Raw genomic sequence first — 20,737 nt, forward strand, 5'->3', positions numbered from 1 at the left:
AAAATAAATGGGTAAACGGTTACCCGTTTATAACCACGGTTAATACCCATAACCGCCCATTTACACTTTGCGGGTAAACGGTTATACCCATAACCGTTTATTTATCTAAATGGTTACCCATAACCGTAACCATTTAATTTAAATGGGCGGGTAACCGTGGTTACCCATAACCAATGGGTATTTTCCCATCCCTAGAGCACCCACACCATCGTTCCGTCGACGGCATCATCATCACCATCACCCTTGTGTTCTAAAAAACGAAGAAAGAACACCCCAAACTCTTCTCTTCCTTTTGGGCGGTATTGTTCATCATCTTCTCCGTCGAGTTCTGTATTTTTCCGACGTTGGTAAGCTTCTAGAAACCCTTGGGTTGTGTTTTAGGGTTAGATCGAAGCTTGTTTTAAGTGGTGTATACATTTGAATTGCAGAAAATAGCTCAGGAAAGTTTTTCTAAATTTTCCGGCGAGTCCAACGGCTTTCGAGCCAATTTTCAGCCAAACCACGGTGAGTTGGCCGGCATGAAAAGTATCAATCTCTTCATCTCGCGGAGTACTACAACTTTCCTTTTTAACCCAATTTCGTTGAGTATTAAAGAAGTTATATCCATTTGAATCTTACCTAGTTTCCGACGACCTCTGCTGCTTTCGAGGCATTTTCCAGCCAAACCACAACGAGTTAGATGTTGTGCGAGGTACCATTATCTTCGTCTCGTCGAGAGCTATGGTTTCCATTTTTGAATCACTCGATTTCGTTAAGTATTGACAAAATTATTAACATTTAAAGTTTGTTCACCTTTCTGGCCGAAATCCGGCCTTCCTTTCCATTTAGCTCCGACGAGCAGCAACCACACCAGGCCTTTGGGCCTCTATTGCCGAGCCCAACCCATCCCTTTTAGGTTTTTGTTTTCAAGGCCTTTAGACCTTGTAGGTTAAAGCCCAAAACCAAATTTAGTTTGGTTTTATTTTTGTTTCTCAAAAACCATATGGCCTTGGGCCTTTCTCCTTTAGGGCCTTAGGCCCATGCACCCAAAACCCAATTGCTTAATTATAAAACCCCTAAGGCCTCAACCTTTGGGCCTCCCACCTTCAGCCCAAGTAACCCAAAACCCCAAGCCTAATTCCTAAACCCAAAACCCATCTACCTAAATCCTAAAACCCTAAACCCATTGCCCTAACCCATTAACCTAACATTTAACCCTAGCCCAAGTCTTCACTAAACCCTTTAACATTTCAAACCCTAAACCCTAACTGGCCCATACCTTTTATGGGGAATATTCTGTCATGGAATATTCTTTGGAATATTCTGTTGACATTTTACGAAATTTAACCGGGACCCTTCTTATGGTAATTCGACGTCCTGAATCCGTTTCCGACGTTCGTTTCCCCAAAATCAATTGTTATAATAGAGTTTTATTAATTGGACCCTTTATGTGCTTAAGGGTAATTATCTGTGGTGTTTCCTTCTTCGCTAGGTGGCGTGGCTTTTCGACGGCGAAGTACTGTGAGTGGACCCTTTCAAAAATGCATGTTTTGATAATAAAAATGCACACATGAAAAGCATGATTTAACAATTATGTTTTATGAAATGCTTTGAGATAACATGTTTACTGAGGCTAATTTGAATTACTACTACTTTTCCTATAACCTGTGTTCTTATAGAATATCTTATGGATGACAATATGATATTTAGAACATGTTTAGAACACCTCTTTATAGTATAGATGATGGATGGCTTTATACTATGAAGTTGCTTTTCAATATATATATGTTCAATGATTTTGTACTTACCTAGTGGTCCTTATTCCGCTACGGGACGTAGGGATAGATTCCGGTCCATTCCAGGCGACGATTTAGTGTTGGCATAGGGCCTGGAGTATGTTTCCTCTGGCTATTTAGCACAGGGACGGGGAGCCGGCATGAAGCCTGTAGTGTATTTTTCTCTGACTGTCTGCTCAGAGACGGGGAGTCGGCATAGGGCCTGAAGTGTTATATTAGACGTTCACTAGTGATCATTATATATATAAGTTATGATTTGAGACATTACACGGCATGCTAGGCTTCGGAAAACCTATGTTTATCATGATATATGTGTTTTCATAAAACATGGGGGTTAGTACGTTGATAACTGTTTTATTATCTATATAACAACTTGGTCCACTCATGTTTGTTTTGCATCCCCTTCAGGACTTAGAATCGAAGCATACAATCTCAGCTTCAAGGCACTTCCACATTGGCATCTTCAAGTCCTCGGTGTAGGACCCATTCTTTTATTCGTTCAATTTTATATTAATTCTTTTAGCGTTCTAGATTAGATGTGTGGTCTGAACATGTTCCTTAAATGTATATTCTTTATTCTTTTATATTATAAGTCTTATATATCCCTTGTTTTCAGCATTTGCACTCAATAAATGGCTTTCGTCACCCTCAGGTGTCGGCCAGCACGTGCCTATCCTGGTATTCGGGGAATATTGGGATCGGGACGTGTCAGTAAATGTTCCTATTTGTCTCCTTCAGGTTTTGAAATCCTTGCAAAGAATTTGTAATGTGAATAGAACATCCAGTATCAAACCACCAAGAATTGGATGGAAATATACACCATATTCGACTCAATAATAACAAAAACATTGATAACTTTGTTACCTTTCCTTATGAGCCAAGCTTTAAAAGCAGGGCAATCCTTCCTTAAGTGTTCAGTGGAATGACAGTGATGGCATTTCTTGAAATGAAATTTATTAAGTTTGAGACCAGCATTGGAATGACCATTATTTTTTTACAGAAACATTGAAAGGCTTGAAAGATTTCTTAGGATGAAAGATAGAACCTGATTTCTGTGGAGTATGCTTAATCCCTTTGTAATTGGGATTCTTGTAGTTTAATGTGATCTTTCCTTTACCCTTTACATGGACAAGATTTGGCAGCTTCAGTTTTGACTTTCTTCAACCTCTCTTCTTCTTGACAGCAAATCGCAATTAGCTCATTAATGGTCCAAGATTCTTTTTTAGTGTTATAGCTAATTTTGATCTGTTCATAGTCATTTGAAAGTGAGTACAATGCCAAATGGACCAAAAATTGATCAGTAATCCCAATATCCATGGCATTAAGCTTGTTGGAAAGGTCAACAAGCTTAAGTAAATGCTCCCTCACACCACCAACATCATCATGCCTTGTATTAATTAGCTCAAAAAGATATACACCAGTTTCAGCTTTGTCTGATCTCTATATTATTATTATATTAAATTTATTAATTGAATGGAAATTAGAAGTAGAGACTTTTGGTAGAAAGATGTGTCTACTCAAATGAAGAGTTGCAACTTTTGACTCTTCATGAATAGTCACATGTTCAAAGAGGAATGTCACATTCTATAAATAGGGAAGCCCCCTATAATCACAAATAACTTTTAATCATACATATATTCATAAATATAGTGTACTAAATATTAGAGAGTCTCATTGAATCCATATGAGAGGGTTTTCAACACAATCATGGTTCATGGAGCCTTGTGATTTGGAGTGCTACTATTACAAGGACGTGGTCGTTGTATCTTGGGAGACATACGCCGATCAACCATAAGCACCGTAGTGGGGCATAAACTTGTCTTAAGGAAAAAGTGTCCAACACTTGCCTCGACCATATTTTCTAGGTTTTTCTAATCCATTATACCATGTTCATTTAACATTGATTACTCATGTGCATGCATTATTGTGATATATATAAATGCATGAATTATTTCTTGATTTTCTATGTGATTTAATATATCAATTAGACCCAATTTTTCCAACAATCTTAAGACAAGTTTACAGTTTGATTTCTATGTTTGTTTGAGAATTAAATTATCCATACTATAGTAATATTGGTTATATGGCCATGAATTTTCTTTTGAATTAATTTTGTGGGAGAATGGTCTAGTATCTTGAGGTTCAATGTGTCTAATAAGAAAAAAAAAAAATTGGTGCCATACGTCAATATGAACCAAATTCCTATGTGTGAGATATCCGATTGTACTATGAAATTTGGGACATCATTCTTGTTGGTTTTATTTTGGTGATTTGCATATATGTCTATATTGACTCACATATTCATAGATGACTCGTGTAGTGTGTATAAACTCATCTGGTTTGTTTTAAATATTTAATTTTATGCATCTGTAACTAACTCATGCGTTCATATTTGGGCCATGGCTGACAATAAGTGATATGCATGATGTTTGTAAGTTCTTGCAAAATTAAGAAATGTTGGTTTCAATTGGTATATATATATCTCAGGAGTGATGCATCGTTTGCATTCGAAATGCAGACTCCTTCTTGTGAATGCATAGTGTCGCATTCATCTGGTTTTGACTCTTTTGATGTGTCAGACATACTGCAGTTATAGTGTTTTGACGCAAGGCATGTTGCGTAAAAATTCGTGTTTAACAAGCATAACTAAAACTTGCAGTGATATCATGAGTATGGTTATATTCTTGATAGAATTTGACAAAAAGGCATGATCACTTCGATCGTGGAGTCATTAATTTGGTCCGTCTCAAACCATAACCTTCGGTTGCAGTGATGGTGCCGTTTGAATGGTATCAGTTGGCTTTGTTGTACTTGAAAAGTCACTATATGAAAGTTACATATAATTCTCTAAACTATAAAAACGGAGGTTTTCAGTATCATATTTATGCCAAAGACGTAAACGGCGGTGCATCACTGTCACATCCCGGCCCGGGTGGACCACTTCCCGGGCCCGCTCCACCACCGTAGCACGATATTGTTCGCTTTGGGCCCTGACCATGCCCTCACGATTTTGTTTCTGGGAACTCACGAGCAACTTCCCAGTGGGTCACCCATCCTGGGAGTGCTCTGACCTCCTTCTCGCTTAACTTCGGAGTTCCCACGGAACCCGAAGCCAGTGAGCTCCCAAAAGGCCTCGTGCTAGGTAGGGATGGGAATATACATTTAAGGATCGCTCCCTTGGGCGATGTGGGATGTCACAATCCACCCCCCTTAGGGGCCCGACGTCCTCGTCGGCACACTCGCGGCCAGGGTTAGGCTCTGATACCAACTGACACACCCCGTCCCGAAGGAGGGCATGCTGGCCGTCACGTGAGAGTGACGTAACCATCTGCACAGTACGGAAGCTTTAAGATACAATTTATAAGTTGATACACCCGAAGGTGAGTCCTAATTTTGTCCAATCTGTCAGAACACCGTCGAATTCCTCGTAGTCACCACACCTTTGTGATTCCTGAACCTGGAGGGGCGCAAAACCAAAATTGAGTGGGTCAGTAAAACAAATCTTTTCAAATCCAACTTTTCTCAAAACATTGTAACCTCTCTCCGTAAAACTTGTATACTTTCCCAGAAATGTAAAATATAAATATACATATATAATCTCAAAACTTCAATTCACTTTTTCAACATTTTTCATATCAGTTATGCCATGCCATGTCTAAATTCAACAGTATAATATGAATGCATCAACATAAATCAGGTGAAAGAAAATAATCAACCGGAGACCCTACAATGGTCATGTACGGTTGAATCTAGAGCTCAAAATATCATCTAACCGGAGTCACCAACTGTGACCTGTACGGCCATGCCGGAGTCACCTAGTATGACCTGTACGGCACTACACTGCACATAAGTCGGAATCACCTAATGTAATCTGTACGACTTAATGGTGTAATAATATGCTCTAGTGCTTTTCTCATCAATCATCTGTGCACATAATCTAAGGTCACCTACCAGTCGGAACCCCTCTAACGGTCTGTACGACTGGCATGTCGGAACCACCCCCAGTGGTCTGTACGACTAGCATCTACTTGGATCCAAGGTGAGCATACGATGCGGTGAATAATAATAATAAGCACTAATACCAAGGTGCAGTTTATGAGCTCAACATATCTCAACATCATCATAACAGTAATAATACAAACCCTATACTCACCTGTGCGTCCACAGCACCATTTCATATATATATGCATCATATCTCAATTCATACTTTTCATATCATTTCATGCATGGCAATTCGATTCACATTTCTATATACTTTTCATATCATTTCTATGCATGGTTAACATTCTAAGTGACGGTTAACATTCTATTATTTGAGGACTATAGGAACTTACGGATTGGGAATCCAATTTACGGATCTTCCGGAATTGAAGTTGTAAGTTCAAAAAATAGAATGTTAACCGTCACTTAGTTTTGGAAATTGACGGAGATCCGACCGTTGGATGGTAATGAAATTTTAGGATGTTGTCCTAGAGGTATATTGTGGACCTCTGGAAGTTACGGATTTGAAATCTGAATTGCAGATCATCCGGATCGAACTACGTAGTGACGTGTCTTATATAAGTTATGTATTCTATCGGCAGAATTTCTAAGGTTGGAATTGATTATTGTTTTAGGAGCCGATCGTCATGACGCCTTGGCGTATTGTGCTAGGGAGTTGTTGGACGAACTCCAGGTGAGTGGGCAGTTTTGTTTTCCGTATACATATATAATTGACGTTTCCCAGAAATTGAAAATGTTACGAAAGTATGCTTTAAATGCAAAGTATAAAAGTATGCTTTCAAATGCCATGCATAGATTCATATGAAAAATGTGATTTGAAATGCCATGCATAGAAATGATATGAAAAGTATATAGAAATGTGAATCGAATTGCCATGCATGAAATGATATGAAAAGTATGAATTGAGATATGATGCATATATATATGAAATGGTGCTGTGGACGCACAGGTGAGTATAGGGTTTGTATTATTACTGTTATGATGATGTTGAGATATGTTGAGCTCATAAACTGCACCTTGGTATTAGTGCTTATTATTATTATTCACCGCATCGTATGCTCACCTTGGATCCAAGTAGATGCTAGTCGTACAGACCACTGGGGGTGGTTCCGACATGCCAGTCGTACAGACCGTTAGAGGGGTTCCGACTGGTAGGTGACCTTAGATTATGTGCACAGATGATTGATGAGAAAAGCACTAGAGCATATTATTACACCATTAAGTCGTACAGATTACATTAGGTAATTCCGACTTATGTGCAGTGTAGTGCCGTACAGGTCATACTAGGTGACTCCGGCATGGCCGTACAGGTCACAGTTGGTGACTCCGGTTAGATGATATTTTGAGCTCTAGATTCAACCGTACAGGACCATTGTAGGGTCTCCGGTTGATTATTTTCTTTCACCTGATTTATGTTGATGCATTCATATTATACTGTTGAATTTAGACATGGCATGGCATAACTGATATGAAAAATGTTGAAAAAGTGAATTAAAGTTTTGAGATTATATATGTATATTTATATTTTACATTTCTGGGAAAGTATACAAGTTTTACGGAGAGGGGTTACAATGTTTTGAGAAAAGTTGGATTTGAAAAGATTTGTTTTACTGACCCACTCAATTTTGGTTTTGCGCCCCTCCAGGTTCAGGAATCACAAAGGTGTGGTGACTACGAGGAATTCGACGGTGTTCTGACAGATTGGACAAAATTAGGACTCACCTTCGGGTGTATCAACTTATAAATTGTATCTTAAAGCTTCCGTACTGTGCAAATGGTTACGTCACTCTCACGTGACGGCCAGCATGCCCTCCTTCGGGACGGGGTGTGTCAATCACACTCATACATGTTCGTGAAATGTGGTATAGTTTCAAACTGGTGCCATTTTGGAATTAGCTTCCGTAGTGGACACATCTTTAATTGTAGTCTTAACCATTATTATAATAATATTGTGATTAATTTTATGAGTGCGGTTCTTGTTTAATTTTAAGAAACAAAAGGTGTGGATACCTAGTTGAATGTAAAAGGAGTGCTTCTTATAGAAATGACTTGTGAGGCTTGAAAGCCTAGAAGTGAATATAGATAAAGAGAAAATATCTTCAGTGGTTCCTACTTCTTAAGTATGATGAAGAGTAATTGATAGCATTAAAAAGCAACCACAAAGTGAGTGAATTGTGGGAGAGTGACATAGTTATCTTTGGATTATATGTCAACTTAAGTAGAATGAAAAAGTAGTTTGCTTCTAGAAAGAGATAAAGATTATCTCTTGCAATGGTATTTTAAGGTATTGAAAGGCTATAGACTTTCCAATAAATACCTTAAATGTGGGGGGAGTTTACCCAAGTATAGGCAAATTACTTAGTAAATCCCAATATATGTTTGAAAGACTTAACATTGGAAAACAACTACTCTCAAAGGAAATAATTTCCATGCATGGCTATAAAGTTTGTGATGGCCATATAATGAGTAGTCAACCTAGTGGTACCAATTTTTAAAGGTTTGACTAGAAAGTAAGTTGTATCATCGAGGGGAATGAGTTAAAAGCCTACGTCTTAAGAATCGACATAATGGCAACCCAACCTAGCTGACTGGAGATCCTAAGATCTAGGTTCAAAGGGGCAACCGAATTGTGGATGATTCAATGGGAGCACTGCGGAGATAATCTCCTACCCATGTCCTATGATGAAACAGTGATATCTGCTGCGTATTTAGGATAAGCTTTGCTTTTAATGATTCCTATACTTGGAAATAACAAGTGGGGTATTGCAAGATACTCTTAATGGGAAGTCACCCATCTTGAGTGAGGAATGGGGCCGTTCCTGTGAGAATTTTTTGAAGGGTTTAGTTCTCTAAAAGCACTCATGAGAAACCAAAAATTGTTCAGGGCCAAAATGAACACAACCGAGCAACCATAGGGTGTCTAGAAGGGTATTGTGTGATTACTATTGTCTTCGTGTCTTGGTTTACACAAACGGTTGAGTAGTTCAAGACATTGCGTTCACTGATTAGCCAAGTAAATCCAATAATAATTCACTACGGAAGGTTCAAAGCCAAAAGCCACTTATCCCGATGCAGAACTTTGCCTACTGAATTATCTCTCTAGTGTCTGCATTGTCATTTGCATGGTATTGAGCTAATTTCCATTCATATGGGAGATTGTTGGAAAATTTAATAATATTATTATTATATTAAATTTATTAATTGAATGGAAATTAGAAGTAGAGCATTTTGGTAGAAAAAAATGTGTCTACTCAAATGAAGAGTTGCAACTTTTGACTCTTCATGAATAGTCACATGCTTTCCAAAGAGGTATATCACATTCTATAAATAGGAAAGCCCCCTATAATCACAAATAACTTTTAATCATACATATATTCATAAATATAGTGTACTAAATATTAGAGAGTCTCATTAAATCCATATAAGAGGGTTTTCAACACAATCGTGGTTCATGGAGTCTTGTGATTTGGAGTGCTATACATATATTCATAATAATGTGCATGCATTATTGTGATATATAATTGCATGAATTATTTCTTGATTTTCTATGTGATTTAATATAGCAATTAGACCCAATTTTTCCAACACAACATGTATAAGTTTCATTACTTTATATCTCCTTATAGTCATGTTATTTCATATCTTTATTAGGTGTTTTGAGTCACTTCTCACATATAAGTTCTAACAGTTTAATCCAATGTCCATGTACCATGCCTTTTGGAGATTGCTCAGTTGATAAGGGATGATACCAAAGAGATTGTTGTTGCGGAAATTTAGATACTCAAGCTCTGTTAGCTGGTCAATCTCAGATGGAATTTGTTGATCAAGAAAGTTATTGCCCAAGTCCAAAGTTGTGAGCCTGGAGAGATTTCCAATGGCAGATGGTATAGGGCCTCGGAAATTATTGCCATTTAGGTTGAAGTGGATGAGATTTGGAGGTAGGTAAAAGTTGAAAAAGGTTAGTGTTCCAGAAATTTCCATATTGGAGCGGTCTATTTTGGAGATTTTTCCGATTTTGGTGCAGGCAACGGCAGTCCAGTTGCAGAGATGGTTGAGGTTAGCATGGGACCATGAATTGAGTATTGAAGGTGGCGATACTACTGAATAAGAAGAAAAACCGTCCTTCCATTTGATGAGTGATTCTGCTTGTGTTTGTGGAGATATTGATGTCGAATTGATCAGTGGCAATGAGGACAGCAGGAGCACATAAAGGTGAAAAAAAAGAGGATTATTATGAAGAAATGTCATGGTTTTGAGTTGTGTGATGATCTGTTTTTTGTTTTTTTCGCAAGTTAGAATTCTCATAAATAATGGGTTTGTGTGTCAATTTTCTATTTTTCATAGTATATCATTGGCTCCGTAAGTAGCTTTTTATATTACAAACTATACAACTAATATCTAATACCATTAACTACATGTTCCCATTGTTAAATATTTCAAGAATATATTTATATATTCACATTGGCTAGAAAGGTGGCTAATACCCAATAGTTGCTTCTCTTCAAGTGAAGCATTGCAGCTATTAGTTTCAATAATATATAACGTAATATATATTATATGTATGTTATATATGTCTATAATAGATATATATATATATATATATATATATATATATATATATATATATATATATATATATATATGACTTGGTGTTGCATTGTGCAGCATGTGTGTGCGAAAAATGATGGTACCGAAAGGTTGGATGTAATTCAACCTTGTACTTTTTGGTTGAACTGTAACTTTTGGTTAAAAGATATGATATTTATTCAATTGTATGAGCAGAATTAAAATATGTAATTAGTAAATATTTAATTTTAGAAATTCTAAATAGAAGACATGTTTTTTTGGTCAACACTATTAAGAAAGGTTGTATATCTTCAACTAAAATGAAAGGACTCATGAACGGGTGCTTTAATGTCTATAAATGCCTATTGTGGCATAATGTTTCACGCATAATTTCATAAATTTGATTCTACATTCCTTGCTCTCTTCTTTCTCCATCACATTCATACAATTTCTTTCTAGTTATTTCTAAGGGAATATAATTCGGTTTTGCTAATCGAATATTTCATACTTTGTTGTATCCTGAAAGTGATTTGCCAAGAACCCTTTAGCAAACTCATTCGAGTGGGGACAAATAACACTTTAAGGAAACGATTCAAGTCGTACCTCAAAGTCATCCTTCGAACTATTCTCTATATTTCTACATTCTCTTTAACAATCTTAAAGCGTTATTTTCATTATGGAGAACAAGTCTGATAACATGGCTTTGAAGATTATCAATCAAGATGTCTACAAGCTAAACAAATTTGATGGATCAAACTTCACCCGATGGAAGGACAAGATGCATTTCATGCTTACTGTTCTAAATATCATATATGTGTTGGACCTGAAATTGGAGCCTATTCATGAACCAAGTGACAAAGATAAGGACAAAATAGTTGTCGATCAAAAGAAGCGTGATGAAGATGAATTGGTATGTCGATGACACATCTTGGGCACATTATCTGATCGCTTATATGACTTGTATGTACACATTCAATCTCCAAAAGAAATTTAGGAAACACTTGACACAAGTGCACAACGGAGAAAAGAGGTACCGATAAATTTTTAATGTTCAAATATTATGAGTTTACTATGTTTGATAACAAACCCATCCTAGACCAAGTTCATGAATTATTGGTCTTTGTCTCAAAGCTTCGTGAACTTAAAATAGTTATTCCGGATCCTATGATAGTTGGGGCTATTATGGTAAAATTACCCCAAACATGGAATAACTATAGAAAGAAACTTCTACACATGGTGGAAGATATTAGTTTGGAGGATCTGCAAAAGGGTATTCAAATTGAAGAGGAAACTCGAAATCATGATAAGAATTTTGCAAATCAAGATTCCTCCAAAGTTCACATTGTCGAAGGAAACAAATACAAAAAGAACTTCAAAGTCAAAATTGACAAAGGGAAGTTTAAGAAGACCAATTTCAACAACAATCAAAAGAATGCATATGGTGTCAGCTACCATTGTGGATAGATTGGTCATTACATTCGTGATTGTAGACATAAAAAAGCAAGTGAGGAATATGCCAATAAGACTAATAGCGCAAATATGGTGGAAAATTCTGGAATTGATAACATAGTTGCAATGGTATCAATGATCATATTGGCATGATTACCGAACTGAATATGGTAGTGGCAATAAAATCATCCCCTTGGTGGCTCGACTCAGGGGCTACTATATATGTGTGCAGTGATAAGGCACAATTCAAGATATATGAAGCATCAACGGACAATCAAGAGGTTTTAATAAGTAATCATAATTCCGCCAAAGTTCTAGGAAAAGGAACTTTGAACTTCAATTTACTTATGGGAAGAAATTGATATTGCTTAATGTACTACATGTTCCAGAAATTAGAAAGAATCTTGTATCTGCAAATTTATTATGTAAGAACGGTATAAAGACTGTTCTAGAGTCCGACAAGTTAATAATGTCAAAAAATTGGATGTTTGTTGGGAAGGGGTATTCTTGTGATGGGATGTTCAAACTAAGTATTAATAATAAAGTGAATTCTTCTGTTTATATTGTTGAATATTCCTCTCATTTATGGCATTTACATTTAGCACATATAAATTTTAGATCTTTAAAATACATGCGTACACTTGGTTTGATTGCTTGCAATGATGATTATAATGAAAAATGTGAAACATGTATTCAAGCAAAAAATGACTAAGAAACCTTTTCCAACTGCTGAAAGAAATATAATTTTATTAGACTTAATACATTCTGACATATATGAATTTAATGGAATTTTAACAAGAGGAGGAAAAAGACATTTTATCACATTTATATATGATTGTTCTAAGTTCACTTATGTTTATTTATTGTCTAATAAAGATGAAGCTTTTGAGTGTTTTAAGCGCTATAAAGCTGAAGTTGAAAAGCAAAAACAAAAGAAAAGAAAATTAAATGTCTTCGTAGTGATAAAGGTGGTGAATATTTTTCACATGAATTTGATATTTTTTTGTGAAGAGCATGGTGTTATACATCAAAGAACTGCACCCTATACACCACAACAAAATGGTTTGGCAAAAAGAAAAAAATAGGACACTAACTGAAATGACTAATTATATGATGATTAATGCTAATACTCCTAAACATTTATGGGGAGAATCATTGTTTACTGCATGTCATATACACAATAGAATTACATCTACGAAGACATATGTGTCACCATATGGAATTTGGAGAGGAAGAAAATCAAATTTGTCATATTTGAGAGTATGGGGTTGTGTAGCCTTTTACAAGGCACTGGACCCTAAGAGCAAGTCCACCGGAGTGGACTTTGCCCAGGACCCAGCACAAAAACAGGGCCAGCACCCTGACAATCAAGTCCACCCTTTCATCTTGACTGGTACCCAGCCCGAGCTAGGCTCTGGACCAGCCCAAAAGAGACTGAGCAAGAAGCCGGGTTATTGGCCTGGCGCGTGCGCTTCACGCAGGTGTGGCACGAGTGCCCGACAAGGTTTCAGAGCGCGGGCCCGCGTGCAGGCGCACTCAGTTCCTCCCCCCCGAGTTGGCCACGTGGCTTCCTTTATACCGTTGGATTTCCAACGGCTAGTTTTCTAGACCGTTGGATTTCCAACGGTAAAAAAAATTAAATTTTACTTTTAAAATAGACTGTCGGATCAAAGATCAACGGTCCACTTTTTTCACAAAAAGTAAATTAAAAAAAAAAAGCCCAACAGTCATAAATATGACCGTTGGCCACGTGGCAACTCCCTAGCTCTTGGATTTGAATATTTTTCAAATCCAACGGTCCAGATTAATTAACTATATTAAAATTCATTAAAATTATTAAAAAATACAGAAAAATTATTTAAAAAATACATAAAATTTTTAAAAAATTACAGAAAATTTTGAAAAATGTTAATTTTTTTCCTATAAATACCTAACCCTCATCTTCTACCTTTACACCACATTTCAATATTTTCTACACTTTAAGAGAAAAAAATGTCTTCGTGGAAGCTCATTGAAGATGTTACGTTGTGTGAATGTTGGGTTCACACTACTCATAACCCGATTACGGGTAATGAGATGGATAAGCGAGAAATGTGGAGTAAAATTACGAAAGCGTTTTGTGATGTACATGGAGAAAACGCCAGAACTAGTCAAGGTCTTCAAGGTCGTTGGAAAAAACACAACGCATCCTTTACTTGTTGGAAAAACGCCATCTCTCATGCTTCCGGTAACCTCCGTAGTGGGATAAGTTTAGCGGATCAGGTGACAATATTTTTATTTATTTATATGCATTCCACTCACATTAATATTTTGATTTATTTAATTTCGTATGTAATTTTTTTGTTATTTCTTATGTAATTTTTATATGCATTCCACCCGCATCAAAATTTTAATTTATTTAATTTCTTATGTAATTTTTATTTAATTTCTTATGTCATTTTTATGTAATTTATATGCATTCCACCCGTATCAATATTTTGAATTTATTTATTTGTGTTACACCCGCATTTTTTAACATTGTTATCCCACTTTGTTATAGACACTACAAGCTCAAGCATTCTACAATTCAAAGAACGGGAACAAATCATTCACTAGATGGGAATGTTGGCAAATTGTCAAAGATTGCCCTAAATACAAAATTGTGGCAACTGGTCCAGAAGTTGTCATGCACAGTATGGGTCTACATAGTTCTCCAGAACCAGACATGGCCGAACAAGAAGCCGACACATTTCAAGACACATTTCAAGACACGGAAGGGACGCCTGAACAAGTGCCTGATACCCAACCGACTCGTCATTCCCTCAGGCCTCAAGGTAAAAAGGCGTCAAAGAAAAAAGGTAGTTCTTCCAAAAATGACTACACTAAATATATGGAGGAACTTGCTCGCCAAGGTGAACTGAACATGGCACGGGAAAAGGCTAGAGATGAGGAAAAAGTTGCCGCTATGGCAGCAATATTAGCAGCTACTGAGGCCCGTGATGCGGCGACTGAGAGACAAAGAGAAGTAGTTAATCGAGAGAACGAGCTGGTTAGAGAAGCACTTCATCGAGAAAATGAATTGCTTCGAGAAGAAAGGATGGCTCAAGCAGATTGTGACACTATGAGCAAGTCTCTAGTATGACTGTCTCCGAATTCTAAATATTTTTGGACATCGGAAAAAAGAGATGTCATGCGAAGGAGGCGTGCAAGAGATGAGGAAACAAGTCAAGGGGGTTCTAGCTACACAAATCATGGCAACCAAGATCCTAGCACCACATATCCTAACTCGAGAGACTTTGAATAATTTTTATGTAATTTCTTATTTTTTTAGAACTTTATTTAATTTCTTATGTTTTTTCTTTTCTTAGGTTTGAACTTTATTTAATTTCTTATGTAATCTTTATGCAATTTTAATGTAATTATTTATTTATTTATTTTTAAAACTTTATTTCTTTTGTACTTTATTTAAACTCATGAAATAAGATTACATAGACTCACCAAATAAATTTAAAAACAAAAAACACTACATAGAATTACATAAACTCACCAAATAAATAGAATTACATAAACTCACCAAATAAACTTAAAAACAAAACACACTACATAGAATTACATAAACTTAAAAAAAAATACAATTTATTCTTCAACCACAAGCCTCATTCTAATTATCTTCACCTTCATGCAATCCCCACTGGTGCTTAATCAAGTCATTCTGGCGGGTTACGTGCCAGTATGGCTCTTGCACAATAGTGTACCGCCGAACGATCAATTCATTGTAACATCCATCGCGTTCCAACGGCTCGTGTTGCACTGGATCCTCGATTCGGTCATGAGCACAATAGATACGTGTTCTTGAGTTGTTCATCGGATCCGGCTCATATTCATCGACGGCATCATAATCATACTCATCTTCAACAATCATGTTGTGGAGAATAATACACATCATCATGATTGATCGAAGAGCCTCGACATCAAACATTCTAGCTGCAACCCTGATAATCGCCCAACGAGCTTGCAGGATATCAAAACAACGCTCGACATCCTTCCTACACCCTTCTTGACATTTTGCAAAGTGTTTTTCCTTTTCAGTCTGTGGATGTGGCACTGTTTTGACAAATGTTGACCACCTTGGGTAAATGATATCTGCAAGGTAGTATGATCCCTCGTATTAGGTACCATTAACCCAATATGTGCATCTCGGCGAGTTTCCTTGCAGCAGTTCGTCGAACACTGGGGATTGGGCAAGGACATTTAGGTCATTCTGAGCTCCTGGAACACCAAAAAAAGCATGCCAAATCCATGTATCAAATGAAGTCACCGCTTCCAAAATTATGCTTTTGGCTCCTTTTCTGTCGCCATATGCTCATTGCCACGCACTTGGACAGTTTTTCCAAGTCCAGTGCATGCAGTCAATGCTTCCAATCATGCCAGGGAAGCCTCGCATCTCACATTTCCTCAGAAGCCTGCGCATGTCCCTTGGTGTGGGTGTCCGGAGGTAATCATTGGTGTAAAGGGCTTCAATTGCAGAGCAAAACCGCATCAGGGACTCCAGAACAGTTGTTTTTCCCATCCTCGCGATCTCATCCACTTGATCTGCAAATGCTCCATATGCAAGCATTCGCAAGGATGCCGTAATTTTTTGCTCGGGAATAAAACCTATAACATGAAAAGCATCCTCTTTTTGCACAAAGTATGGATCATGGTTGCAAATATCACTCATGATTTTTTTGAACAAATTTCATTGCATTCTAAAACGACGTCTGAAAATATGATCAGGGAATATACTATTGGGAATAAAATAATCTTCCAATAGATTTTTACCTCGTTTTTCCCTTTTTCTATCGAGGTTTGCAACACGTCTTGGTTTGGCTATCTGACCCACGACTTCCATGACACGGCGGGAATGTGAGGCCTTCTGCCTTCTATGGTGATCATCATCATCCTCCTCCATGAAGAAAGCCTCATCTCCACCTCCACCTTCCTCGAGATTGGCCAATTCTGCCTGTTGTGCCAACAACCTTTGTTGTTACTCCTGCAACTGTTTATACACCCTTCTTGAAAAAGACATTGTAATAAGAACTTAAGATTTGAAAATGATGAACAAGGATTCTGAGCTAAAAAGAAGGATTGAGCTTGGTGTGAGGATGGATGTAGGGTTGTAGGGTTTATATGGACAAAAAAAGAAAGGATGAGGTTCTGGACAATGCCACGTGGCACTTCGTGATTGGTTGAAAATATTATCGAAATCTTGGCTAAATTATTGTAAACCGGAAGTGACACGTGGCGTGTCGGGATTGGTCGAAAATATTATCGGAAATCTATCAACAAAATAGTACGTTCGGATAATGACACGTGGCATGACGTGATTGGTTGAAAATCTTATCGAAATCTTGGCTAAATTATTGTATAACAGAAGTGACACATGGTGTGTCGGGATTGGTTGAAAATCTTAGCGGAAATCTATTCACAAAATAATACGTTCAGATAATGACACGTGGCGTGACGAGATTGGTTAAAAATCCTATCCGAAATTAAAACTATTTTATTTTTTTATTCTTTTAGAAAAAATTTAAAAATATTATGGGCTGGGTGCCAGCGCATTTTTTCACTAGGTGTCAGCGCATTTTTTTTAGGGGTGGAGATGCCTTGGCCTATTACTGTTCATTGGAGTCTGTTACTGTTCACTTGAGTGGATAAATGCGCTGGGTGCTGGCGCAAAGTCTTTAGGGGTGGACTTGCTCTAAGAGATCCAAGCTGGGTCCAAGAATAATTAAAATCATATTTGTAGGATATGCAAAAAATTCAAAGGCATATAGGTTGTTTAATTTAGACTCAAATACATTAGTTGAGTCTAGAGATGTAAAATTTATAGAAAATAAATTTTATAACGACTACTCAATGTCTGGAAAAAAGAATGATCAAACACCTTTCTCTAATCCGGCTACTAGTCATTCGCAAGGTGAGAAAACAATCTGAAATGAACCAAGGAAAAGCAAAAGAGTAAGAAAAGAAAAGGCTCTACGCCCAGATTTTATTTCGTCTCAATCTATTGTATTTTTAGTTGAAGGAAACAGAAAAAAGGTTCTGAAAAAAAAATACCTATATTGTTGAATGTTGAAGATGATCCTAAAAGTCTAAGCGAAGTGATGAGTCAATATTATATTATATATTTTACCATATTCTTAGTATAATTTGGTAATTATTTTGGTAGAATTTTGATATTTTACTTTATATTTTCAATGTAGGACATTCAACTTCCTTTGGAGAAAAACGTAACTAAACAGACGAATTTTGGAGTGATTCAAATTGGAGGATGTTTGTGTGTTCCTTGGCTTGTTCGTATCAAAATTTAGAATTTTTCTACTAAGCGGTTATTTTCTGACAATTAAATAAAGGAACAGTAATCGTTGTTGGAAAGTGACGTTTCTGGGGTTAAACTGCGTTTTTGGAGCCCAAGATGACCTCAGATGGGTTCGTGACCTTCTGAAGAAGTATTCAGAATAGTCTAAGCATTCAATCCAGCTATTTTGGGCTAGTTTTGGAGCTGATTTGGGTCCAGAACGTGGCTGTGCAGATTTTTGGGTTAATTTACCAAGTTAATTTAGGATTATGTTTCCTATTTTATTTCAATTCATTAGGTTTCCTAGTTTTATTCTAAGACCTTTTACTAGGAGGATTTTAATTAGAGTAGTATAAATAAGCCTTTTTGGCCAGCCCTAGGGTGGGGGGAACGTACGCAATATTGGAGAAGAGGGATTTGGCTAAAGCAGAGATTTTCAGACTTTATTCTAAAAGGTATTTTCATTCTTTTTCTAGTTTAATATAATTATGTTGATTTTAATTATGAGTATGCATAGCTAATTTTCGTTTGCTAGGGCGATGCCTTGAGCCTTAGCATGAATATGTAGTTTTTATTTAATTGCTTATGATATTATGCATGCATATTTTGAATTATTAATCACTGTGTTTTAAAATGTCTTTGTATCTTAATGATTCACAACCATTAGGATGTTTAGATAAGTAGTCAGATGCAATTCAGTCGGAATACCACCGGGGGATTGAGTATTGCTTCTTGTGATTGATGGTTGTAATTTCACCTAGGGCGAATACCACGTCTTAGGGGTTGCATGGTTTTTCAAAGGGTTTTCACAAAGTGTAATGAGTCTTGCATGTTTATATTTAATCTAAATACCACAGACGGATTGCATGTTTGATATACGTTCTAACTTGAATACCACGAGTAGAATATGCATTAGGAAAACCTAACCTTCAAAGTTGCATGGGTAATTCATAAGTAATTGATAAATCTACATAGGATTGTTAAGGAGATGGTGGAACCCTAGGCCTTTTACAATTTTGATTTTCAAAACGTTTTCTTTTGTTTTCTTTACTCTGCTAATTTCTTTAATTATTTTAATTAAATTCGTCTTTATTATTTTTAAATTCAAAACCAACCTTTTTCCAATCTTTGTTTTCAAATAATTAGCTAAGAATTAGTTTAAATACATATTATTCATTCAATCCATGCGGAAAACGACCTTACTTAAGCCGTTTATACTACAAGTACCTTATTATCTTGCAAGTATTTTTAAGTGTTTTTATCCCTACTTTTGTAGGTGGTAAAAATCCATATCACGAAGCAATGACTTCAAGAGATGCAGCCTTTTGGAAAGATGCTATAGATGATGAATTTGAATCATTAGTATCTAATCAGACATGAGTTTTAGTAACTTGCCCCAAGGATCAAAAGCAATAGGTTGTAAGTGGGTGTTTAGAAGAAAATACAATACAGAAGGGTCTATTCAAACATTTTAAGCCAAGCTTGTTGCCAAGGATTTTAAGCAAAAAAAGAAAATAGAATATTTTGATACATATGCACCAGTAACTAGGCTCACATCAAGAATTTCTGTAGCAGCTCTTTTGTTGAAAATAGCAGCTCTTGTTGACAAGATTTTCTGTAGGTGCAGAGTTTCTAATCCTTTATTTACGCTTGGAAATTTGGAAACGATTTTTCAACTCAAATCAAACGCTGAGTGGTGCCAATGTTGGGTGACCTGGTCTAGTCTTTCCGTGGCCCCAGCCATTTGCAGAGACTGAACAAAGTCTAGCCCCAGCCCTAGTGTGTGTGGAGGATTAAGTCTTGGTCAAGTGTAGGGTTGATGCATATAATATCAGACATCGATGTCAAGCGAATGGGCTGAGGCATGTAAGTGTATGTCACACACGACATGACACAACACGACACATATAATAAAAAAAGAATAGATGATCTAGATGGGTGCAGCAGACTAATCCATTGGTTTTCAAAGTAGAAGTTTTTGGTGCAGACAAACCAGTGGAGGTCATTGGAATAGCAAATTGACCCTAAATTCTGCAAATGAGGTGGTGTAATTACAATGTGTTGAACCTTTTATTCTGTTGTGTATTCACGGTAAAGTGTGTTCTTATGATTTACAGGTGCGTGATTAGAAAATGAACTTCTTAAGAAGTCTGTCGACTTGAAACTTACTTTGCCACGAAAAGTAGGCATTTACAAGTATACACAAGTTTGAACAATTCCTTTAAAAGTTCATTAACAATGAGACCGTTAATGCGTGTGTTCTCCTCAAGGGAACTTACTTATCCCTTCGTTTCTGATTAACGTATTTTTACTACACAAATATCTTATCGTCTTAACCGTTCATTTTCTTTGTTATTATCTAAAACTTATACGTACAAAATATAATTCAATCTGGAGATCGTTTAGCCAACAAGAAGATTGTTGAAGTACATATTTCCATAACTTAGTTTTTCAGTTTTGTACTTTTTTGTGTTATTTTTCAAAACGAGTGCAAAATCAAAAGAAATGTTTTAGTAGCCAGTGTGTGTGGAAACTGATCACAGCCCTATGGTGTCCATTTGTAAAACATGATTCATAACACAACATATGAAGTCAAGTAAAACTGCATGTAGGAATTTTTTTTGAA

General features: G+C 36.6%; 2 protein-coding genes across 3 annotated transcripts in view; one reads left to right on the plus strand and one right to left on the minus strand.

Annotated features, from left to right (window-relative positions):
• Positions 1 to 10,025, minus strand: part of LOC126584439 (probable LRR receptor-like serine/threonine-protein kinase At4g36180) — a 31,781-nt gene extending 21,756 nt beyond the window's left edge. Inside the window, exon 1 of the mRNA XM_050248820.1 lies at positions 9,597 to 10,025. Coding sequence (XP_050104777.1) covers positions 9,597 to 10,025 — 429 coding nt within the window. The remainder of the gene's footprint in view (positions 1 to 9,596) is intronic.
• The window catches only part of LOC126585850 (uncharacterized), an 88,904-nt gene that overhangs the window by 28,500 nt on the left and 39,667 nt on the right, over positions 1 to 20,737 (plus strand). The window lies entirely within an intron of this gene.

Source organism: Malus sylvestris, chromosome 10, assembly GCF_916048215.2.
Source record: "Malus sylvestris chromosome 10, drMalSylv7.2, whole genome shotgun sequence".
Taxonomy (NCBI): Eukaryota; Viridiplantae; Streptophyta; class Magnoliopsida; order Rosales; family Rosaceae; genus Malus; species Malus sylvestris.